This window comes from Delphinus delphis, chromosome 6 (assembly GCF_949987515.2).
Source record: "Delphinus delphis chromosome 6, mDelDel1.2, whole genome shotgun sequence".
Lineage (NCBI taxonomy): Eukaryota > Metazoa > Chordata > Mammalia > Artiodactyla > Delphinidae > Delphinus > Delphinus delphis.
In genome coordinates this window covers 44,667,848-44,693,321 of record NC_082688.1, presented here as the reverse complement: position 1 = coordinate 44,693,321, position 25,474 = coordinate 44,667,848, and the positions used below count along the sequence as shown (strand labels likewise).

The 25,474-nt window shown below is 40.7% G+C and overlaps 1 protein-coding gene across 2 annotated transcripts in view; it reads left to right on the top strand.

The window, feature by feature from the left end:
• The window catches only part of OSTF1 (osteoclast stimulating factor 1), a 50,455-nt gene extending 30,546 nt beyond the window's left edge, over window positions 1-19,909 (top strand). The window contains exons 4-11 of one of the 2 annotated variants that reach the window (XM_060014611.1): window positions 297-360; window positions 2,244-2,297; window positions 5,391-5,498; window positions 6,618-6,667; window positions 9,683-9,761; window positions 12,968-13,066; window positions 18,893-18,923; window positions 19,337-19,909. In XM_060014611.1, coding sequence (XP_059870594.1) covers window positions 297-360; window positions 2,244-2,297; window positions 5,391-5,498; window positions 6,618-6,667; window positions 9,683-9,761; window positions 12,968-13,066; window positions 18,893-18,923; window positions 19,337-19,376 — 525 coding nt within the window. In that variant the 3' untranslated portion in view covers window positions 19,377-19,909. The remainder of the gene's footprint in view (window positions 1-296; window positions 361-2,243; window positions 2,298-5,390; window positions 5,499-6,617; window positions 6,668-9,682; window positions 9,762-12,967; window positions 13,067-18,892; window positions 18,924-19,336) is intronic. The other variant, XM_060014612.1, reaches the window with a different exon arrangement.
• Window positions 19,910-25,474: the final 5,565 nt, after the last annotated feature.

Below are 25,474 nucleotides of genomic sequence, written 5' to 3'. Positions count from 1 at the left end.
TTTTTTGCAGGCAGATGTGTGTATATTTGTAATTTAATGATAAGGGGAATGGACATCCATAACTAGGGAGTGAGGAAGCTTGATCAGTGTGACCAGGGCTGATGGACATTTGGTAAAGCAGTAACTCTGCATTTGAATTGGAAGTATGTTGTATTTTATCTAAAATAAAACAAAAAGTGTCAACTGCTCTACCCTTTGAAAAGGCCAAAAGGAGGCCAATATGCGCCACATGGTTTTAAAAATGACTGAATGTAAACTGGATTCGGTCCCACTTAATTTAACTCTTCTTTCACCAGAGTGATACCAATTGGTGGAAAGGCACCTCCAAAGGCAGGACGGGACTAATCCCAAGCAACTATGGTAAGTATGACAGCGGTGGCTTTACTTGGGCTGTACTTTGTGTATTTTCAGTTATCTGGTTCCTGAGGCCTTTCTGCTTCCTGCTGTGGCTGAGAAATCGATGGAGTCATTGCCAGCCTAGGGCATGTTCTACTCTGAGCCTCCTCTTAATAGAGTGGTCATGGATGCTGGATGTACCTGAACTTGACTCCTTGGCTTAAGAAAATGCATTGTAACATTCTTGAAAGAACCTAAGGTTTCCAGGGAAATACTTATAGTTTTACTTTATTCAACGCTTAGACATTTTTCTTTTTCTTTCCTTTCTTCTTTGTTTTTTTTTAGACTAGCCCCCCTTTCTTTTGTGATGAAGTAACCTTGCCTTGTTATGTTAATTAATGTTTGGGGCAGTGATGTTCATTAAATGAACATTAGGGCAGTTTGAGGCACTTGAGCAGTGAGACGCACTTCTAGTTGGAAGGGGGACAAAGCAGACTTTCGTAGAAATCAGCAGAGTAAAGTAAAAAGTGCACAGGATTGATAAACAAGGGTCCTGGGTTTTAATCCTTCTTCCACTTCTAACAGCAAGGGACCTTAGTTAGGGTACTTAACTGCTGCCCCTGGGACCGTTTCTCCATCTGTATAACAAGAGGGTTTGATTTAAATCACTTCTAAGGTTCCTTTGGACTTTAGCATTAGATACTTCCTTAGACCAATAGGGCTGACATCAGGCACCAGTTCCAAACACTGGAAGGGGACTTAGAAATTTCAAGGAAGGCAATTCAGAGCTCCTAGGGGAGCGGAGGGGAGGAGGTGGAGGGGAGGAGAGAAAGTGGGGGGAGGGAAATGAGTGAGACCTGGGGCTCAACACATGGGCCCCACTTACCTGGTCTAAGGGCCATATCATTCTGGATTTTAAAAGACTAAGCATTTCTACACTCCTCTAACCTTTGAAATCCCAAATAAAGAACTTCTCCAGCTGGTCATAGACTGAGAGTGCAAAATGTTTCTCAGTTGCTAGATCCCTGGTAGCCAAGGGAGTATCTAGTTACAGCCCTTTGTGGTGGGAGGGGTGGGTGTGAAGTCTCATTTGAACAACAGTCTTCATGTGGTCACTCCTACTGATTCTAGGACAGCAGTGAATACACCTTCCTTAGGGGCAGGCAGGTATGCTGATTGCCCGTTCTGAATATAGAAAGCAAAATATTTCTCCTTTACCTCACCCTTCATATCCACACACACAAGGGAGACAATTATTTTTAGCCATCTTCAAAGCAGGGTGTTTTTTTTGTTTGTTTGTTTTTGTGTGTGTGGTACGCGGGCCTCTCACTGTTGTGGCCTCTCCCGTTGCGGAGCACAGGCTCCGGACGTGCAGGCTCAGCAGCCATGGCTCACGGGCCCAGCCGCTCCACGGCATGTGGGATCCTCCCAGACCAGGGCACAAACCTGTGTCCCCTGCATCATCAGGCGGGCTCTCAACCACTGTGCCACCAGGGAAGCCCTAGGGTGTTTTTATAGAATGTAAAAAGGAACCTCAAATGCTTTCTTTTGCACTTTCCTGACTAAATTTGTTGGTGAAATATTTGAGCAAACTGGTTGGCAGACCTTGGATCTGTTTGTTTCTATTTATACTTCCAGTTAATGGTTATGTTTGTTTCTGTTTATACTCCCAGTTAATTGCTGTGTTATTGTCTTAGCTTGGCTTCTTTTGACACATAATTCAGCTTCTTTCAAAGCACAAAACATCACTTTTGATTTTCTGCCATTTTTTAAAACTCACATTAAGTAAGGGAAGCTGTATGGTGGAAGGTCCTGGCACTTCTGAAGCTGGGACACTGAACTGGCTTCAGGGAATCCTTTGGGTGGCCCTCTCAACATTGATTTGCATCTTTTTTTTTTCCATCTAGTGGCTGAGCAGGCAGAATCCATTGACAATCCATTGCATGAAGCTGCAAAAAGAGGTAGGTCTGATTCTTTTTGATTGAGATAAACAGTACAGTAAAACACAGACATATTAATTATGTAGTTTGATGACTTTTAACAAATGCATTTACCTGTGTAACCAACACCCAGATCAAGATCCAGAACATTTCTATCATCCCAGAAAGTTCCCTTCCCAGTTAAATCCTTGCCTCCCCCAGAGGCAATCTCTGTTCTGGCCTTCTTTCACTCTATAGAAATGTGTGATTTTAATTTTTAAAATGTCAGTCAACAAATAACTTTTGAGTCTTACCTGCCCTGTGCTTAGTTGCAAGTGGAAAGTCATGCTCTGTGACTCGCAGAGCTCAAAGTCTGGCAGGGGAGAGATGTGTGTAGCAGATCATTACAAGATGGTGTGATAAGTATAGCGGTTGAAGTGTGTTTCAGTTAAACAGGCTATAGAGGCCAGAATGAGTAACAGGAGGGCAGAGGGTGGGGGCTTCTCAGGGGTCCAGCACCAGGGAGAGTGTTAGTATATTGCAAGTATGAATGGTGAGGTTGGGGTTGGGGAGGAAGGAAGCACCAGGGATGGGGCTTGTACGTGGGGCTTTGTTCCATAGATCAGTGGCTCTCCACAGAGGGTAATTCCTCTCTGCAAACCCTGGGACATTTGGCAGTATCTGGATGCGGCGGGCCGCTTCCGACCAGCAGAATAACGAGCCGCCACACGCAAGATTCTTCTCGTATCACACTTTATTGGAGCACAGCTTGGTTGAAGAAAGATGGAAGGAAGACACCGCAATCCTATAGCAGTCTGCTTATATAGGGATTAAGAACATGTGTCGCTCTGTGATTGGCTTTCGCCGATGGTGCGATTTGTGAGCCAGCATCGGATAGGTCGCTACTTTAAAACCTCATTAGTATACTTAGCGCAAGCGCAGTGGCCACAGGAAGGATGACTCAGCTTATTTCAGCTTCCTGCCGCGTAGCAGTTAGCTGACCGCGCCCTACATCTCCCCCTTTTTTATTTATTAGAACACCAAGCAGAATGTAGCCCGTACAAGTGTTCACCTCATGATGTGCTCACTGTTCGAGGGCAGTTTTCCGTTGGCATGTTTGAGACACCTTCCTGCGTGCAATGCCAACAAGGGCTGCAGGGTGCAAAGGCTGACTCAGAATAATGGCTGATTCCCTATAGAGGTGCAATGGCAACAAGGCCTCTCTGTGCAAGGGCAATCAGGACAATGGCTGACTCCCTATAGAGGTGCAATGGCAACAAGGCCTCTCTGTGCAAGGGCAATCATTTCGAATTATTCAGGGCGGAGAGCCAGGCTGCGGGAGAATCTCCTTCATTAATAGCCAGAAGTGCCTGAGTGAGCAGGACCCTATCTCGATGCCCTAATGCGCACACGACAGACCAACCAGAGACACAGCATAATCCCAAATACACAGCAGACTCCAAAGATTCCTACCCCCACCCACTCCCCAAAGAAGGAAAAGGCAGAAGAGAGCCAAGAGGCAAAATCTCCAAAGGCAACGGGCTCCAGCCCGGCAGCACTCAGTTGCACAATCTGAATAATCCTTTGTGGAATTCCAACTAATACAAAGACTTCGATTAAGAATCATCAGGAACATCCAGCTCAGCATCTTCTCTGAAGTTTTCTTCAACAATTCTCGTCAGTCTTGATGGCACCCAGATCGGATCTTGATCCGACGGTTCACTCCGTGTGTCGAGTTCTGAATCGGTCCTCCATGCAGGGCGCGAAGTTCCCGGGTTTCGGCACCACTTGCGGCGGGCCGCTTCCGACCAGCAGAATAACGAGCCGCCACACGCAAGATTCTTCTCGTATCACACTTTATTGGAGCACAGCTTGGTTGAAGAAAGATGGAAGGAAGACACCGCAATCCTATAGCAGTCTGCTTATATAGGGATTAAGAACATGTGTCGCTCTGTGATTGGCTTTCGCCGATGGTGCGATTTGTGAGCCAGCATCGGATAGGTCGCTACTTTAAAACCTCATTAGTATACTTAGCGCAAGCGCAGTGGCCACAGGAAGGATGACTCAGCTTATTTCAGCTTCCTGCCGCGTAGCAGTTAGCTGACCGCGCCCTACATCTGGAGGCATTTTTTTGTTTGTTTGTTTGTTTGTTATTTTGCGGAACGCGGGCCTCTCACTGCTGTGGCCTCTCCGGTTGTGGAGCACAGGCTCCGGACGCACAGGCTCAGGGGCCATGGCTTATGGGCCCAGCCGCTCCGCGGCATGTGGGATCTTCCCGGACCGGGGCACGAACCCGTGTACCCTGCATCGGCAGGCGGACTCTCAACCACTAAGCCACCAGGGAAGTCCTCTGGAGGCATTTTGACTGTCATAACTGGGGGGATGCTGGCACCTTTTGCGTAGAGGCTGGGGATGTTGCTAAACATCGTGCAGTACAGCCCCCATAACAAAGAACCCTCCAGCGCCAGATGTCAGTAGGGCCGCTGTTGAGAAACCCTGCTGTAGATCGTGGGGAATTTTTTATAAGGCCACAGTAAGCTCTCTTTCATTTAATTGTAGATATTTCTGAAATCTGAATGTGCAAAAGGAAATTATTGGTTTAGGATTGTGCATAAGTAGAACTACTAAATTGACATTTAAAAAATTCTTTGTAAACTAGATATTTAGGGCATTAGCCACAGGATATTAAATGAATAGTTATACTTTAACATATAAGAGCAGCAGCTTTGAGTAGGTTATTTAGTTTTTCTTTTCTTATAGGAACTGAAAATGCATTTTAAATATGAATATGAGTAGTATCTGCTTGTTCTTAGGTTTGAAATTTTTTCCCGAAGTTCCAGGATTTCACAAAGGAAAAAAAAGCTTTTTTTACAGAGTAAAAATACCTTAAATGGACCCATTTAGGCAACTCTTCCCATTAACCTACCATTAAAAATTGATGTTAATGCTTTCCATTAATAAACTGGAAGTCAAAATGTACCATAGAGAATGCGTTATGGGGCAGGTTTTAATTTCAGACTTACTGATTAATCCTTTGCAAATGCGAATTTATGCAGGATGAAATTGATTGAAAAGCAAAACGAAAAAAACTAAAACCCTTTTTCATGTGTTTTTATAAATGTAAAATGTTTTCAGGCAACTTGAGTTGGTTGAGAGAGTGTTTGGACAACCGAGTAGGTGTTAATGGCTTGGACAAAGCTGGAAGCACCGCCTTGTACTGGGCTTGTCACGGGGGTCACAAAGGTATTACATTTTGTTTGTTATCATAAATATCTGTGCTACTGAAAATGTGCTTCATCTAGGGGAGCCAGAGTTACACAAATGAAAAAAAAATTGGTTATTCTTTTTAAATTTTTCAGAATGTCAGCCAAAAGCCCAGTCCCTGGAAGCTCTGTAAAACAGTAGGTAGAATGTGACTGGTCAGCCTCACTACACAGACCTTTTCACTTGAAGGAGTGGAAGCTTCCTTTCCTCTCTCAGACTTGCAAAGGTCTGAGAAAACAGGAAAACAACAGTAATATAAAAACAACCCCCACTGTCTAATCTCACAGAAGAAAGGACCAGAATTGATTCCTCTGACTTAGTTTTTCCCAGGAAGCTTTTTTTTTTTTTTTTTTCGGTACGCGGGCCTCTCACTGTTGTGGCCTCTCCCATTGCGGAGCACAGGCTCCGGACGCGCAGGCTCAGCGGCCATGGCTCACAGGCGCAGCCGCTCCGCGGCATGTGGGATCTTCCCAGACCGGGGCACGAACCTGTGTCCCCTGCATCAGCAGGCGGACTCTCAACCACTGCGCCACCAGGGAAGCCCTCCCAGGAAGCTTTTATGATTTACATTCTAAGCTTAAGATTTAGGAAAGAGACAGCATTTGCTTGAGTTGGTGATTCAGTTGAAAACTTCCTCTGTTATAATCAATAATAATGACAAATGGAATTTCTAGATGTATTTCAGCCTGGCTGAGAATCTACCACACCCACTCTCTTTCTCCCTCTCTACAACACACAGAAAATGATCCCAACAGTAATGAGAAACAAAGAATCCAACAAATTAAATAGCGTGGCCAAAGGAAAATTTAAACACAAATTAGTGGTATGAATATTAAGTGCCCCAGCAAATGTAAAAATATTCCTATCATAGATGTCATGTGAAAATACAAAAGCCAAAATATTAGAAAAAAATTTTCCCTAAGTAATTCTACCTTTTATAGTCTTAGGTCTTCTATTTACATAAGTGTTGAAAACTTTGTTATAACGATTTTCTTGATGATTCTTCTAAAAAGAATCCTCTCTTTTAAAATTATTGTGCTGAGTTTTGTCAGACTTTTAGTCTCCTTCTTTAAAAAATCTTTTCTATTTGAATTTCAGATATAGTGGAAGTGCTATTTACTCAACCAAACATTGAACTGAACCAACAGGTGAGATTGCTTATGCAGAAGCCATTTAACCCACCTACCTTGCTCTCCTCGTACAGCTTATGTGTGTGTAAAATCCTGTCTTGGTGTCTTGGAACTCACCTTTTCCCATTTATTATTTTTCATAAAACTTTTAATCAAAATACAACAAGCACATAGTTAAAAAATTATGATTAAAGTCCAAATTGCATAAAGCCCCCAATTCCTGCCATACTCCTCCTCGTGTATCACTTTCACCTTTTAGTGCTTTCCTCTTACCTTCATGTTACTAAGGAATATGCTTGTGGAGCTGTCTAATAATTCATCATCTTCATAAAGTATTTTGGTATCCTATCTGGTAGGTGAAGGTTTACGCTTGTCAACCGCCCAGCTGTCATCTTCCAGCACCCAGCGCCCAATCTTTCCTCCTCCGGTCCTCCTAATGTTTCATACATAGCATAGTTTTTGCTTATATTACTATATAATGCTTATGGTATTATGGCTATTTAAATATCATTCAGTGCTTGTGTAACTTTTTTGTTTCTGTATTTATTGACTTTTATTTAGTGCTTTTTTTTTTTGTATTTCACAAAGACCTCGACACTGTTTTATACTCTCTTGATATACTTTTCTAAATTGTATAAGATAATTGCTTTCTTTCTTTTCTTCCTGGAATCATACTGAAGCCTTCCATCTTCATTCTCTGATCGGAGCAACTTGGTCTCTACTGCCCTTTGCTGTCTTCCTGGGAAACGCTTCACCTCTCTCCTGTGTTGTGTCCTCACTTTTCTGGATCCTCTGTCTTCCATTTGTTGAAGAATACCTTCAAGTAAATTCCTGAGAAAGGGGAGCTTGGGCTTGACTATTTGGCTGATAGAATCCTGGGTTGAAAATGACTTCCCTCAGAATTTTACAGGCATGGCTCCATGGTATTCTAGTTTCCAGGGTTGCTTTTGAGAGGTTTGATGCCTTTTTGAGTCCCATTCTTTGTGTATTAACTGCTTTTTCCCTTTTTTATTTGGCCGTGCTGCGAGGCTTATAGGATCTTGGTTCCCTGACCAGGGATTGAACCCAGGCCCCTGGGCCCTCAGCAGTGAAAGTGCAGAGTCCTAACCACTGGGCGGCCAGGAAATTCCCTGCGTTTTCTCATGATTAGAATTTTACTCTATCCATGGTATTCCAAACTTTCACAATGATGTGCTTTTAGAATGGGTCTTTGCCTGAAAATGGTAGTGAACTCTTTCAGCCTGGAAAAATATCTTGTATTATTTCTTATATATTTTTATCTGTTTCCTTTGCTCTTTGGTTCTGGAATGCCCATTAGTAGCTATGTGGGACCTCTCAGATTGAGCCTCTAATTTTCTTAGTTTTCCTCAGAGGTTTTCTCATCTTTGTGTTTTATTTTGGTCGCCTTTTTAATTCCCCAGAGCATTGTATTAGATCTCTGTTGCTGTGTGACAAATTGCCATGTATTTAGCAACTTAAAATATACCCATTTACCTTATGCTTTCTGTAGGTGAGAATTCTGGGTGGCGTAGCTGGGTTTCCTGCTCAGGGTCTCACAGGTGGGAATCAAGGTATTGGCTGGAGTGGGGTTCTCATGTGGAGCTTGAGTCCTATTCCAAGTTCATTCATATTGCTGGGAGAATTGTGTTCCTTGCACCTATGGTACTGAGGCCCTCAACTTTTAGAGACCACCCCTCCTGATGGACAGTTCACAACATGGCTGTTTGCTTTCTTCCTCAAGGCCAGCAGGAGATTGTGTTGCTGGTGCTATGCCTTTCCTTATAAGGGCCCACCTGACTAGGTCAGGTCCACCCAGGGTAAACATCAACTGATTAGAAAATATGGGCATGATATCCTGTTATATTCACCGGTCTCACCCACTCTCAAGGGGAGGAAATTATACAGGGAGGTGTATCCCAGGGGGCAGGGAGCTTGAGGGCTGTCTTAGAATTCTTTCTACCACAAGCTCCTCCTTTTACTCTTATTTTTACTTTTACATAGCATCTTTTTGTCATTTCCTAACATAATATCATATTATATCTCTGATATATTAATTATATACATATTTTAAAACATTTTCTGCTATTCACTACACTGTGTCTTTTTCCTCTGAGATCCATTAGCTTTGTTTTGATCTTTCTTTGGATATTGGAGGCTGTCCTCAAATATACAGTACCTTTGTCTGTCCATTCATGTTTGAGTGTGACTGAAAGCACTGTGTGCTTGTGGGGCTTATTGACTGGTGGTTTCCTCCGTAGGGTGAAGTGGTGAGGTCCTGGATGTTCTGCTGGCTTATACCCAGATGCCAGTTAAAATATTCCCTTCCTCCCCCGCATTGGGACTGTTCAGCTCTCCCAGAAAAGTATTCTCCAGCCTCCTCCCTGGGCGTAGATGCTAGACTGTACACACTGGGGCACTGGGGTAGGTAAAGGCAGCTGGGAGAGGGGTCTTACTGCTCAGTTTGCAGGTTTTTCAGCTAGCCCCCTGCTTTTAGTTCCTAGCCTAATTGCCACCTTCTCTTGTGCCTGCAAGTTCCATGAGCTTGGAAGCTATCTGGTTAATTTCTCAACAGGGTAATTCTACCATGTGTACTGGGTCATCTGGCAGCAGGGAGAAAGGAAGGTGATCTGGGGTTCTGGGGTTCTAATTACTCCTGAGAAACACTTTCACCCAGTACTCTTGGTTTCACTCCCATGCCTCATTCCTGCTCCCGTGTCTCCAGGCATCTCCAGTTCCTAATTCATGCTGGTTTCTGCAGAGACAAATCTGCTTGTTTCCTCCTGGCGTCTCCCTCTGCAGGCATCTGCACTTCTACTTGTGCACTTCCACTTCTCCTCTTCCATCCCATTCCCTTTCCCCAAATGACTCACCTCTCATCTTTTGAGTCTCCTTTCCCTCTTTGGAATTTTATATGATTTTATAACTTCGTTCTCATTTTAGATTTACTTAGGTTAGAGTAAACCTAAATTCATGCACGGTTTCAATCCACACTCTCTTTTTAAAATGCTGCTTTCTCTTGTTGTATCACCATAGAACAAGTTGGGAGACACAGCTTTGCATGCTGCTGCCTGGAAGGGTTATGCAGATATTGTCCAGTTGCTTCTGGCAAAAGGTAAAGTGTGCTTAGTTTTTCTGGTCTTTGCTTACCCTGAAAAATAGGCTACGTCCACTTTTACCACTTGAAATAGTAGGGAAAACAATAGGATTCTTATTTTAAAACTGGAATTGTGGTCTCTACTCTGTCTGCATCACGGAGTTGTTATCATAAGATAAAATTGAGGTGATTTGTGTAAGCTTTTAATTTTAACTCAAAAGCTTGGTAAGCTTTAAAATCACATATATTACCCTCAGTAAGAATTTATTGTACATTTCTGCAGGATGAAAGGGCCTCAGAAAGAAGGTGTGTGTGTGTGTGTGTGTGTGTGTGTGTGTGCATGCGCACACATGCACATGCACACATACAGAGGAGATCTCTCTAAGAAAGCTGTATGGGTGAAGTTGCTGAGGCCCCTGTTCTCACAGGAAAGCTTGATAGATAAGAAGGAATGCTGTGGCTGCGATGTCCTGCTTTGAGCTGAGCAGATGCTAGATGTACAGAAAACAAGAAGATACGTTGATTCCCTGTTTTTACACAAGTCAGAAGCAGCAGTGAAATTATGGACTCACCATCCATTCATCTGTTTGTCCCACAAATATTAGTTAACCCTTATAGAAGGCCAGGGATATCACCCCGTACTGCACCCTGGTCTAGAAGGCTGTAATATAGGATGCTTGAATCCCCAGCCTACATGTCACATGGATGCAGTATCATTAGGGATCCTTGGAGCAACGTTGTGGGTTATATGAGAGGAAATGTTTTTGATTTAAAGGATGTTGATGATGTAAACTCCAGGTGCAAAAGATCAGACACCTTGAGGACCACTGTAGTGCCCCCCAGAGGTATGCCAACATCTGCACTGTCTGCTACGGCAGCCACTAACCACACGTGCTACTGAGCCCTTGAAAGGAGGCTAGTCTGAATTGAGATGTGCTGTAAGTGTAAGATGAATACCAGATTTTGAATACTTAGTAGAAACAAAAAGAGTGAAGTAGCACAGTAATTTTCATATTGGTTACATGATGAAGTGATAACACTTTGGATATACTGGGTGAAATGAAATATATTCTTAAAATGAATTTCACATTTTGAAAACGTAGCCACTAGAAAAATTTAAATTACGTCTATGGCTCACATAATTTTCTTCTGGGCAGCGCTGGTTGAGAGGGACACAGGAAATGGTTGAGTTTCTTCTCTAGCATCCTGTCTCTGAACATTTCCCATCCTGACAGAAATCATGTATGTGAGTTCTCAAGTGTAAAGTAAGGTATGATCAGTCACAGAACTATGAACCTGCAGGATGTTTGACCTGTAGTACAGCGAGAGAATGAGGTTTTCCCTATAACCCCAGCTGTGGATATCTAAATCTGTTCATGAGAGATTTTCACACATGGTCACCGTATTCCTAATTAAACATACTATTCTTTTCTTGACAGTATTTTTGTGCCTTTGAGTTTTAGGACATTTATATTTTGTTTACTGACGAGGATGTGGTTGTAGAGAAAATGGCACTCTCAGACACTGTGGCAGAGAGGGTAAATTGGTAAGCCTTCTTGGCAGGCAGTCTAACAGTAGCTAGCAGAATGAAAACATACATATCCTTACATTTCAGCACCACTTCTAGGAAACCATCCTTCAGAAATGCATATAAACAAAGATGTTGTTCAAGGAGGTTCACGGCAGCATTGTTTGTGATAATGAAAATTAGGAAAAGCCTAAACACCCCTCAATAGAGGAGTGGTTAAATAAATTTTGGAATACCCACAAAATGGAATAATTATAAATATTCAAATAGATTGGGTTATAAGTATGTGTACTACTAAGGAATGAATACGATAATATATTATTAAGTTAAAAAAATCAAAACTGGTGGTTACCAGGGAGGAGAGGGAGGGAAAGGGGTAAGATAGGGGTAGGGGATTAAGAGGTACAAACTACTGTGTATAAAATAAATAAGCTACAAGGATACATGGTACAACACAGGGAATATAGCCAATATTTTGTGACAATTATAAATGAAATATAACCTTTAAAAATTGTGAACCCCTATGTTATATACCTGAAACTTATAAATATTGTACATCAACTAAAAAAAAGGAAAGTATCATTGGCAAAAAAAAAATCAAATTACAGACTAATACACGGAGTATGATTTTGTGTATATGTCCACATATGTCTGTGAATGCATTCTTGCACATAAGGGAGATGGGAACTGATGCCCACTTGTTGGGAATGGTCACCTCTGGGGAAGGTAGAAGGTGGGGAAGGAAGGGGTTAGTTGCAGGCTGAAATGAGACATAAGCTTTTGTTCAGCATACATCTGTATTTTTGAATCTTTGACAATGAGAAAGATTTATGAATTCTGATGTAATTTATCACATAATAAAGACAAGGAAAAAAGGGAGTAGAAGATGGGCTGTGGGAACAATGGATTGCCTCTAGATTTTAGTGTTACTAATTCTGCTAATAAGCATGAGAGTATACTTAAGATAAATATTAATCTCCTCAAGCTCAACTTACATGGTCTTTTCTAAAGACCTTCTTGAAAAGAAGAGGCAAAGGGTGTATTGAATTTAATCTCCAAAAACTCGTGCCAAGGCACGTTGAGTCTAACTGATTTACTGCCCACAGGGACAGTCAACTCCTCACTGAAAAGTTCACATGCAATTCTATAGGGACTCGAAAGGAAGGCTATATTTTAATTGTGTATAATTATTACAGGTGCAGCAATAAGCTCCCTGATTAAAGCTGCCAAATATGTTATTACTGTTTTGAGAAAGTTTTACTGTTTGGAAAGAGCCTAGTTCGGGGCCAGAATGGTTCTCTAGTTAGTTCTGCCAGAAGTGATTAGTTTTGATGGAAAGAGGATTGGCTGCTATATAATTAATACTACTGTTTGTTATATAAGAAAGTTGTTAAGAGAGTAAATCCTAAGAGTTCTCATTACAAGGAAAAAAAATTTTATATTCTTTTAATTTTGTATCTATATGGGATGATGGATGTTTACTAAACTTACTGTGATAATCATTTCATGATGTTCGTAAGTCAAATCATTATCTGTACACCTTAAACTTATACAGTGTTGTGTGTCAATTATATCTCAATATAACTGGAAGAAAGAAAAGAAAAAGAGAAAAAAGAAACTAAAAAAAAAAAAAAAAGGTTTGGCTGCTACTATAGAGTCTTCAAAACACCTAATTTACTTTCTTGTGTTGGGGAAGGTGCTAGAACAGACTTAAGAAACAATGAGAAGAAGCTGGCCCTGGACATGGCTACTAATGCTGCCTGTGCGTCTCTCCTGAAAAAGAAACAGGGAACAGGTACTTGATTTTAATCCTTCTTCCTCCTGATGCCATCATGACTAAGAGTTATCGATTTAATATTAGGGAAGATTTTTTCTTGGTAAATTCTTCAGGTGATTCTGAAGTTAGATTTTACATCCTTGGTCTGAATCAGAACTTCAACATGGAAGAATACCTTTATGCAAACAAATTTGAAGAGACATCGATTTTTTGCTATGATTAGTATGTTTCTTTTATTCCTTGCAATCCAGTTCTAATTACTTTGCTTTCCATTACAGTCCTTATCAGAGAACCATTGTTTCCATATTCTCATTTCAGATTTGTTTTTATGAGTGGTTATCACTAAATATTTTTTAATTATGCATTCAAGAGCTTTATGATTATATTTTGTTTCTATTTTAAATGAGGGTATCAAAATTATTTGTAATCAAAATTTTGTAATCAAAATTATTCTAGCCTTTGTAAATGTATCGGTATCTCTTCACAGTTCTATGCGTGGTTTTTTAAAGATAAGAGTGTATATTCTTTTTTTAAAAATTAATTTATTTTTGGCTGTGTTGGGTCTTTGTTGCTGCGCACAAGCTTTCTCTAGTTGCGGCGAGTGGGGGCTGCTCTTCGTTGCGGTGCACGGGCTTCTCATTGCGGTGGCTTCTCTTGTTGTGGAGCACGGGCTCTAGATGCGTGGGCTTCAGTAGTTGTGGTACACAGGCTCAGTAGCTGGTGGCTCGCGGGCTGTAGAGCGCAGGCTCAGTAGTTGTGGCGCACGGGCTTCGTCGCTCCGCGGCATGTGGGATCTTCCCAGACCGGGGATCGAACCCGTGTCCCCTGCATTGGCAGGTGGATTCTTAACCACTGCGCCACCAGGGAAGTCTGAAGATAGAGTGTATATTCTTAAAGATAATATCTATTGATGTAGGAGAAGAGGTTTGAAAAGTTCACATGCAATTCTATAAAAATGAAGAGTTTGTGTGGTGGTTTTGAAAAGGTGTTAAAGGAAATAGAGGTGTTAAACACATTTGCACTGTTCGTGATTACTATTCAGAGATTGGCTGTTGATTAGACTTCTCAGTATATAGCCTGCTGAATGTGCTCCCCTAGATTCATTCTAACATGGTGATTCCAGAAAGGAGTACTGGGAGTGGCGGGGTGTGAACTCTGCCACCTCTCCTCTGCCACCTCTCCTCTGTCCCTCTTTCATTTATCATCAGTCTCCTGGCCCATGAGAAACCCAGAGAGGTAGAAAAAAAGAAAGGTGGAAGATGCTTGGTTGGAGGGAACATTTGATCTCTTTTTTCTCACTTCTCAAGCCTTATTCTACTTAATTATCTCCTGTTTGGCACTTTAATTCCACTTTGAAGTATAAGCCTGTAATGGATACATTTTTACTGCCGTTTTCTAGAAAGGAACTAGTATAATGGAGGATTCACCTTTTGCAAGTCTTTGCATTGCTACTCATCATTCTGGACTCTTTTAGTATCGCTTTAGAGTCTGAAGTTTAGACTGGTTCATGTTGGTGGAGAATCACCAAGACACCTTTTTAGAAATTTCCATTATAGAGGCTAAGTGCATGTGTTTTCATTTTATCCTTAGGGTATTATTATTTTCAGAGTTCTCCAACTTGGGTAATGAGATGCTCATTTCTGTTTCTATCATTTGAATCAAATTCCCATTAATGTTTGAACCCTTGGAAAACTTATTTCTCCCTCAGGTATCCCTTGATTTATGAGAAGAGTCAATATTATGCTATCCCATATTCCATTTCTAGCATAAGCAGCAAAGTATATCAGTCCCCTGGTTTCCTGCTTTAGTCAATTAAAGAAAGCAAACAGCCCCCCTCTCTTTGTGGCTTACCAAGGGAACTTCCCAGAATCATCTTCCTTACCTATCATCAAATTCCCATCATAGTTCTCACAAATCCATTGTTCCGTTTGTCCCTTATTTCAGATAAGTGTTTGTTCCAGATTCTTATTTAACTTCAGTTCAGGTATAATGTAAACTATTAAGCAGTTAGGGACTTCTTAATTATTTAAGCCATGAATGTTTGCTGGCAGAGCAAGTCTTTCTTTAAAGTAATTACTCATGCATAGATGTGTATAGGGTCTACCAAATGAGTGAGAAAGTGTTTACCAGCTGAGTGGTGCTCCCTAGCTACATTTTGACTGAGAAGCCGTATTTGCAGCCATGTGGTTGAAACACTTTTACTTGAGGTGGACCTCTCACGCCCTGCGGCCTTGGTTGGGTCAGGAAGAAGGACTATGACCTAATTTCCTTTCTCTGCCACTGACTTCCTGCCGCTATATGGGCACCTCCAAAACATCCTGACTGAGGAGTAAGGTTTCTTATGAGCTAACGGTTATCAGAGTCTCATGCACACTATGAGTTTGATGGTGACAGACAATGAAACTATCACACCTGCTCAGACCCCAGAGAGCTACACCCAGAAGCCTCCACATGAACAACTGGAGCTGGAAGAGGCAGGTGGCAAACTTTTCTCTTTTTCTCCTCATTTTTCTGTAGTCTTTGTAGAAAAGGGCAGGGACGTTGGTGTTCTGTTTCTCTGTTTACTCCAAGTTTCTTTAGTTTACCTTCCTAAATTTGTGCTCTACTGATTTCAGTAATGAGGTAATTAATCTTGGGGCCTGGCACACAGAGCCAAGAAATGAATCTTCGTATTTCATTTTTCATGTTACCTTTTTCTCTGTTTTCTTTTTCTTCATTTGCCCAATTATCCAGTTTAAAAAATTTTAATTTGTATTTTGATCCTCGTTGGAATGAGAGTTTGAATATTTGGCCATATAGCAAATTGCCAGCATGAGCTCTAAGCCAGAGGAGGTATATTCTGACATCGTGGTCCACTTTTAAAAGCACATCTTGAGGGCTTCCCTGGTGGCGCAGTGGTTGAGGGTCCGCCTGCCGATGCAGGGGACGTGGGTTCGTGCCCCGGTCCGGGAAGATCCCACATGCCGCGGAGCGGCTGGGCCCGTGAGCCATGGCCGCTGAGCCTGCGCGTCCGGAGCCTGTGCTCCGCAGCCGGAGAGGCCACAACGGTGAGAGGCCCGCGTACAGCAAAAAAAAAAAACAAACAACAACAACAAAAAAAACAAAAAAACCCACCACATCTTGAATTTCTTATAAGGACAAAATAATTTACATGTTACAGTTACCATGAAGGGTAACTTTAGGATATAGGGTGGGGTCAAGGCATACTTGAGGATTGAACCTTTCAGTTCTTTTTCCAATTTTTAAAAACTAGGGTATAATTTACATTAAGTAAAGTACATAAATCTTAAGTGTACATCTTGATGATTTTTTTTTTTACTGTGCTTACACTTTTTTTTAAATTCATTAACCTGATTTAATCCACAATGAAATTAACCTTTTTTTTTTTTTTTTTTTTTTCCGGCCGTGCCACACGGCATGCAGGATCTTAGTTCCCCAACCAGGGATTGAACCTGGGCCCCCTGCAGTGGAAGTGCAGGGTCCTAACCACTAGACCGCCAGGGGATTCCCACTGTGCTTAAACTTATTAACCATAACCCAGATGATAGAGGACATTTCCCACACAACAGAAGCCTCCCTCAGAATCCTCTCCTTCTCTCACCATAGATTAGTTTTGCCTGTTTTCAAACTTGATATAAATGGAATCAAACAGTGTGTGCTTTTTGGTGTCTAACTTCTTTCACGTAACACGTCTATGAGATTTTACATGTTATTGTGTTTATCCCTCCACCGTTTGTTTATTTATTTGTTTGTTTGTCTATCTAAGTTCTGGTGCTTTGGAACATGTAAATCCAGGGCAGTGAGATTGAGAAAAAATATGGAAGTGAGGTAGGGGAGGCTGAGAAGCACTACTAGGGGATACATTACCATGATAGTCATGCCCCAAGATGGGCTATGAAGATACCGCTCATTATCAGCACTTGGCCATATGAGAAGTTTCCAGAGAAACTGTGCCTCAGAGCAGTCCACAGAAGGAAGGAAGGAGAAGTTTATTTGCCTGGCTCTCACTTTCTATTTGGTCAGAATTTGCACCGTGGCCAGTCATCTTCCTCTCGCTTAAAGCAAAGTGCCAAAGTAACCATTGAAGGACAAGGAATATCTCCAATATTGAAAAACACAGGTTTGTAGTAGCAAAGTAGAAAGGGGAAGAGCTTTGCTATTTGTCTTTTTGTCTTTAGCTTAAAAGGCTACTTTTACCAAGTTCATGGCCAGTCCTGAAGTTTGTGGGTGTGTATGGAACAGAACAAAATACCTTCCTCCCAGGTCTCCAGAACTCCTCTTAAGGAGAATGGAGAAGAGTACAGTCAACCCGGAGACTTCTAATAGTTTGGAAGCTGAAGTCGTTGAAGGCCACCTCTGTTCTGCGTAAAGCCACTTGTTCTTTTACCTTTCTTTCTCTCTTGTATAAGATAAATCGTTTTCTATATCCCTGCCCTCTCCCCTGCCCCTTCCTTTTTTTTTCAGTAATCATTTTTCTAAACCTATGAAGACTTCAAAAAAACTACAGTATCATCAAACGTCTTGTGATGGTCTAAATTTACCATTTTCTCTTACATGTTTTTTATTCTTTGCTTATTTATTTATGTTTTTTTAAGTAGGGTCCAAACTGATAGCTATGTCTCTTGTTTCTTTGTTTTTCAATTAATGTTTCCTTTCCCTCTCCTTTTCCTCTTTGTTTAGCCTTGCAGTTTATTTGTTAAAGAAACTGGACCAATTTCCCTGAATTTCCCAGTGTAGACATTGCGTGCATGCATTCCCATGGTATTGTCATGCTCCTCTGTCCTCTGTATTTTTGTCAATTGGTGTTACAGCTAGAGGTTTGATTAGATTTGGATTCTGTCTATCATCTATCTACCTATCTATCTACCTATCTATCTATCTATCTACCTTAGGGATAGAGGGAAGAATACTTCATAAAGAAAATTGTGTTCTTCTATCAGAGGCGCATAGTATCTGTTTGTCACTTGTCCTGCAATGTTAGCATCCATAGATGATCATTGTCTAGATTCATTATTTCACTAATGGTTGCAAAATGGTGATATTCTAATTTTGTCACTCCTTTCTTGGTTATTAGTTGGAACATTCTATAAAGAAAAATTTCCCCTTATCAACTCTTTGGTTACTCGAGCAATAGTTTGTATATCAGGGGCAGAATAAAGCCTTGATTTTTATTTACCTTTTAAGAGTTTTCAAAATAACCTGCTGGTTCCCTGTTATTTTTCGAAGGGGGCCAATGAATTCTCTTTGGTGTGTGTTGAAATATTTGCTGTGTTTTAATCCAGCATAGTTTCCTTACTGGTAGCCTATCTTTGGCTAGTGGAGGTCTCTTCTGGTTGGATCCTGAGCCCTTTTAAAATGATGCTGTCTTTGCTAGGATCCTTGTTTTATGGCATAACAAGAGGTTTCAGGTCTCTCTTTTACAGTTTCTTCCCCAGACTTGGAATCAGTCATATCTCCAATGAGCATGGGCTTATAGTATTTAGAGACCATGTTCTGGGTGCTATATATAACATACATTTATTGAGCTCTAACAATGTGCTTATACTCGCATTTCAGTTTTCCCCTTAAAACTATACCTCGTGTAACCTGTTGCTATAAGAATTTGACTAGACAGTTTGAATTTGACTGGACAGGTGAACAGTTAAAGATCAGATGTCTTCCTTTTGAACTCTGTTTAAGGTTGACTTAACATTTGATGGGGTTCAGCTCTATTTTAAAACTTTTATTTTTCAATTCAGTTTCTTTTGCTTCTGAGTATACTTTATCAATGTTTTCTAAAATGAAACTGAAGCTTTTGTGTTTTCATTCTCTTTCTTTTTCTTTTCCTTTCCCCCCCCTCATTAGTTATCTTTCTACCCAGTGACCTTGCCCTCAGGTAAGGCCACAGGTTGTCGACTGACTGAAGCCACCTGTGCACTTGTCATTGGGAAAGGAGGTTGGATGCACAGTTGTCAGGGTGGACGGGCTTCTGGTGTGTTCCACATTGGTCATGGTGCATGTGGCTGTCGTATTTTGTTTAAGGTAGACTAATGGTACCTCAGCACCATGTGCTTTACTTTTCTGCATGTCTAGGTAACATGCAGACAAATGTATTTGTCAGCCTCTGTGGCAACAGAAACTAATCAGTTAGACTGGAAAGCAAAAGTAGAAAAATATCCTTGGAGAAAATACAACCCGTAGGTCTGAGGGAAGATTACAGTGTTTTGGATTGTCAGGAGCTTTGAAAGTGAAAACAAAATCTGAGCCATTTGTAATTTCTCTGTTTTGCTTTTCCCCCATTCCTTTTAGATGCAGTCCGAACATTAAGCAATGCCGAGGACTATCTTGATGATGAAGACTCAGATTAATTCCTTTCCAGAGCTTTGAGATCTAAAACTTGTGTTGCTTTTGCCATTTCAAAACCTTGTCTTTGCCAGAAGAGTGTTGGTAACTGTAAAAAAAGAAAAAAAAAGTCTATATGAACGTGGCAGTATTGCACTGTTTGAATAAAACATGTAAATGAATAGGTCTCACCTTCAGTTTGCCAATAAGTGACTGGATATTTTGCTGTATAAAGTACATTTTTGTTCACCAGAGTAGAACAAGAAGAGATTATTTCTATTTATCAAGCTTAAAAGAATTTTAAGAAATTTTTTCTTTAAAAAAATCGGGATTTTTTTTTTTAAAGTTCTTTACCTCAAGGATTGAGATATTTTGAATGGATTTTTCAAGGGGGGAATGCTTATTATAATAATAAACTGAAAGACTTAATAGAAAATCGTCAGCTATTCTGACAAAAATAAACATTTTAAGAGACTTTATTTCCTTTGTTTTGTGGTATCACTCTTTGCTGGTAAATAAATAAAGCTTTTTATATTTATATTTAGGTAAAGACTGATTTGATTTTTTAAATAACATTTTGTATTATTGGCACAGAAGAATCATAGTAGCCAAATTTTCTTTCTTTCTTTTTTTTTTTTTTCTGGATACAGTGTATTTTGTTGATGGTACATGACAAAGTAGGGCTCCCTAAGCCCCTCCCTTTCTTTAGGGGGTCTGGGATGGAAATCGTGTGGAGGTCGGGAGATTCTCAGTGTCTTGGGGGATCCAGTTGGCATAGTAGCCAAACTTCTGTTCAGCCTTCTATATCTGCTTTGATTAAAGTGAAGACAACAGTCATTGAGGAGATACATTTCTAATAAAATACATAAACTTTAATAATTATGAGACTTTCAATTTTCTCTCCAATGTTGGCCTTAATATGAAGAAACCCAGCAACTCATTAAAGTTTGCTTAAGGTTTAAAAGATTAAAAAATTGATTTCCTTATTATGGAAGCTGCTATAATTTTTCATAATGGAGTAGCGTTCAGTTTTTCACTTTGGTGACAATTATTTTCTCTAAACATGGCTCTACCTCGTAATGATCTGGATTCTTTTGCTAAAACATCAGTTTAACATTGCAGGGAGCCTTCTGTACTACTGAAGTGACACTTCATTTGAGATTCTAATCTTGTATCACTGCAGTGATGATATTAGAAATGACACAGCCATTGGCATTTGCCCGGATTCCAGGCCCCAGACCCAGAAGTATATTTTGCAAGAAGCCTTTGATGCTAATTTCAAAAACACACATTGATGAAGAGAAGAAAATGTCTGAAGAAGGAAGTGGGTTAGCTCAGGAAATGAATAACTGCCTTTAGAGGAGTTTCCTCTGTCTGTGACTTTGGCTTTTCTCTCTGTGGGTGCTTTGAGAAAGGATACCCTGAGAAGCCTGGTAGAGGTCTATCAAATACCCCAAATACATTTTAGTAGAAAGACATCTGTACAAGTAGTAACAGCGGAAGATGAGCACAAAATCTAAAATTAGTATTTTATTTTCAAAACAAATGTGTAAATTTTAATTAAACATTTTTATTGCTTCATAAGCATAAACTTGAATATATGAAATTCTCATTGAAATTCTGTTCCCACAGAACCTTTTAAGGATTTGTTTTTTAAAATAGGGCTTGTGCCTTAACAAAAAGCTTTTGGAAATCTCTAACTTTTTACTCTTGTGTACTTTGGACCGGGGGTAATCAGGATAGATGCCAACTAAGCACTCAATTTTTTTTTTTTTTTTTTTGCGGTACGTGGGCCTCTCACTGTTGCGGCCTCTCCCGTTGCGGAGCACAGGCTCCGTACGCGCAGGCTCAGCGGCCATGGCTCACGGGCCCAGCCGCTCCGCGGCATGTGGGATCTTCCTGGACCGGGGCACGAACCCGTGTCCCCTGCATCGGCAGGCGGACTCTCAACCACTGCGCCACCAGGGAAGCCCCACTCAATTTTTTTTAACATCAGTAGAGAGAACACAGTTTGTAGGAATATAGATATTTTTTATGAAAATACTACGTGCTTGTTGTAGACTTATAATGTATATGAGGAAAAGAAGCCTCACTGTCATTGCTTTTAACATTATCAAAACTAAGAGAATTCTAGAAAGTTGGCCAACTATGTATAGTTTTTTTGGCAGTGGAGGGTAGACTTAGGTATATGCACAGTTTTTTTGGTTGAAACAGCACAATGCATTTGGCTGTGGTTGAAACTCCATGGGAAAATTTACTTTGCTGCTTGTTTATTCAGTCTAGCTTATCTGAGCTTTTGCAGAGATTGTTTAATGCTGAACTCAGCAAAAAAATTCAGTTCCAGGAACTTGCCACCACTCTGACTCTGTGCAGAGGAGAGCTTTGATTATATTCTAGAAATGACTTTGAAGGTTTTGCTGTAACCCGAGCTTTCTGACAGTCACCGTGGCCTGAACTCCTTCCCAGACACTGCATCCTTTACATAGAAAATGCCTTTCAGCCCCTTGGGCAGTGGGAGACTTGTCCAGCTATAGGCCCAGTAACCTCATGCAAAGAACAGTTTTTATCATAGTTTCCCATTTTAGTTTCTTTCTGGAACTGGTGTCTTGCAAATTATTTGTTGCTAGATTGCCGTGCATTACAGTTGTCAGTTTCTGTTTTTTCAGTGAGCACCCCCATTGGCTGCTTTTTAAAATAGGATTGGGTATGTTGTTACCCAAAGAGAAATGTTGAGCAAAGCAGTGGTGACCGTATTTTTTTTAATCTTAAAAATCAAACTGGAAATAATGCTAAAACTGAAATCTGAGATAATTTTAGGCAGAGTTGGAAACATAATGTTTCCATATAAACTTTCCTCATAACTGTTCTTTATTGTGTAGAATTTCTGATTTACTGATATTTTTTCTTTTGTGAATCACGTATTTTTCATCTTTTCTTTGTAAATGATGATTTCTGATAGGCTACAAGAGCCTAACATTTACATCTGACCATCAGCATTTCCCTGTTGACTTTTTTGTGTTTGTTCTCGTGAATTTTATGTTGTAAATATGTGTGTAGCAGTAATACACAGATAGCCATACATTGTGCAGTCAAACTTCGAAGTGTCTGATTACTAAAAGTTGAGGTTTTGGTGGGAGAGGTATTGCAAAAGATTTTGCTCTCTCTTTTTAACTGAAAATATAGCTTTGGTGAACAGTTTTCTTAAATGAAGGAAAAATTACAGACCACAAATTTACGGTTTCTGTCTCCTTATTTCTTAATAACAAGTCTGTACATCTTCTCTCGTAAAATGACATAAAATTAAATAAAACAACCATTTATTAAATGCCTACTCTGCTAGTTCTGTGCTAGGTACTTTCATAGACTTGATATCACTTGATCCTTACAGCAACCCTGGGGCGGCGAACATTAACGCCCCTACCTTTTTACAGAGAAGCTGAGGTTTGAAGAAGTTAAGTAAGTGGCTCAAGGTTACACTGCTGGAAGGTGGAAATGCAGGTCTGGCCGACTCCTGAGCATGAGTGCATCTGCTGCCTACTGCAACTGACAGGTGACGCCATTCACATGCTGCCAGAAAAATATGTAGACAGAGACCAGCTCCTTTTCCAACTCAAGCTTTGGATGTAGTATCTAATAAATTGAGCTAATGTAATTGAATGTGTTATTTAAACCAACCCTCTAAAAAAACAATTTTTTTTTAATAAAGGATCTCCTTTTTTTTTCCCCAGAAAAATTTTGGCAAAACTTTTTGGTTCCCAGTAACCCTGAAGAAATATGACTTAATGAAGCAGGTCATACCCCTAAGTTTCCAAAATTTCCAACTCAATGCATAGCACAGTATGAAAGAAGGAAAGTCTAGAATAGCAGCTGTTCATCTTGCTCTGAGTTTGCATTGCTAAATTCAACATTTCCCTGAGAGTCTGAGGGCTCCTCACATATTTCCACCTCACCATGAAAATAAATGCGTCCCTGGGAAGGGTCAGAGAATGTTTCTTACCCAAGCGTGGGAGGTCATCATGGACATGCAGGTAACCTCACGCTTCCGAGGCAGTTCCGCTGTGTCTTCTGCCAATGGCCATCTGCTCATCGTTCCCAACAGGCTCCCACCTAAACTTGCACTGTTGCCAGCTAGGAGCTGGAGTGAGGCCAGGTTCCTGGCTGTGGCTGGAAAAGAAAACTGAGGAATCTAAAGGTGCGAGTTAGAGAGACTGAGAGGAAGCAAGAAGGAAGATGGAAGAAGAGACAAGGAGGAAAGAGGCTAAACAGCAAAGGAGGAATGGTGACCTTTCCTAAATTTCCCATAGTTCTGATATGAAATCATAAGAATGCTTCAAGAAGTGGCGAAGCGTATGGCCTTTGGAGTAGAATTCTCTGGATTCAAGTCTGGTTCTGTTGCCTGTTGCTGAGTGACCTGGACAGGTTACCTAAAACACTCAGACTCCTTAACTGTAAAATGGGGGATGTAATAGTACCTACTGCTTAAAGTTAAGAAGATTAAATAAAATGATCTATGTAAATGACTTAGGAGAGTACCTGGCAGAGTAACTGCTAAATAAATGTTGGCTATACTCATAAGCTTGAATGAGGAAGTTTTCATGAAAAACAAATAGATGTGTACAGATGAAGAATGTATTAACAATGTTTTTCAAAGGCACCATTATTGTGAAGAGTGGGATTCCCTAAAATGCTTTTAAAATGGGTGGAGGACAATGATATTTCCTTACAGTCATTTAGATGTGTTTACTTGTGATAGTAGCATTTTTCAAGATAAATATACTTTCTGTGAGTTACAGGAAGAGATGTGTAACTTGAAAAGACCTGGTTATTACTGTTGTTATTATTAAACTAATTCAAACGTCAAGTGAGGAGAATGTCTCTACCACCGCTTCAGCTTTATATTGTTGCTTTGGAGTGGTTTGATGGGCTTAGAAAGACCATAGGTCCAATGTTTGGTATGTGGTGATTTCTAATTGGAATTGGATGATTTCTAATTTGGTGTTAGCATCTTGCTCTTACATACGCCTTCAACATGGGAACAATGTGTCTATTTAAATGGATAAGCTTTTCAGCTTTGTATGTTTCCCCCGTAAGGTCTAAGCTTCAAGAATTTGGTCTCCCAGTGTCAATGACATACAGTAGAGAATCTAAGACACCTGGAAGTAAAGTATCATAGAATCCTCACTAACTTTGAACAAGAAGGCGATAGTATGAGAACTAAATTGGGTATTTCATCATTTGCCACTCCAGGAGGGGAACTGTTGGGGCCACCAGGAAAATGCCTTCTTATTCCAAGAGGAAGTTTCAGATGTAGAAGTGAGGCCTGTTTGGGTACTGGGTGGTGTGGAGAATCAGCCAAAGCCAGTCATTGACTGAAACTAGAAATAGCTGCAGAGAAGTCCACAGCTCCGAAAAGCTCTCAGGTAGAGAGGGTTTGTCACCATGACACCAGGACTCAGGGAAACCTGGCCTGTAGCCCTTGCCCTGTCATTTCTGAGCGCTGTGACACTAGCCAGGCCCCTTGATGCCCCTGTAATGAGGATCAGGTGACATTGGCTCCTTGTGTGAATGCCAAGTGTCACTGCTGCAATTTTTTAGAGGACCTCGATCAGGGATCTGATTTTTGAGAATCTCAGATTACAGCATAAGTCACTGTGGTTGCTGTGTCAGTTTTCCATCATGTGATACCCACTGATCTGCAGCAGGACACATGAAGAACCCCTGCACTTAATCTCAGAACTGGGGTTCAGATGGTGGATCTCAGGATGAAAGGGCACTTGGAGGTCTTCAACCCAGCTGAGTATGAGTGTGCTGTGGTGTAGTGGGAGGTTTTTGCTTATCTTTAGGTCTGCATTCATCAGTGCTGGGGATACTGCTTTTCTATGAGTCATCTGATTTCCACGTTTTGTTTTTTTTTAACATCTTTATTGGAGTATATAATTGCTTTACAATGGTGTGTTAGTTTCTGCTGTATAACAAAGTGAATCAGCTATACATATACATATATTCCCATATCTCCTCCCTCTTGCGTCGATTTCCACGTTTTTAACCACTTGGTCACTACTTACAGATACTGTATCAAATTTGTGAATGCCTTTCTTCTCCCTC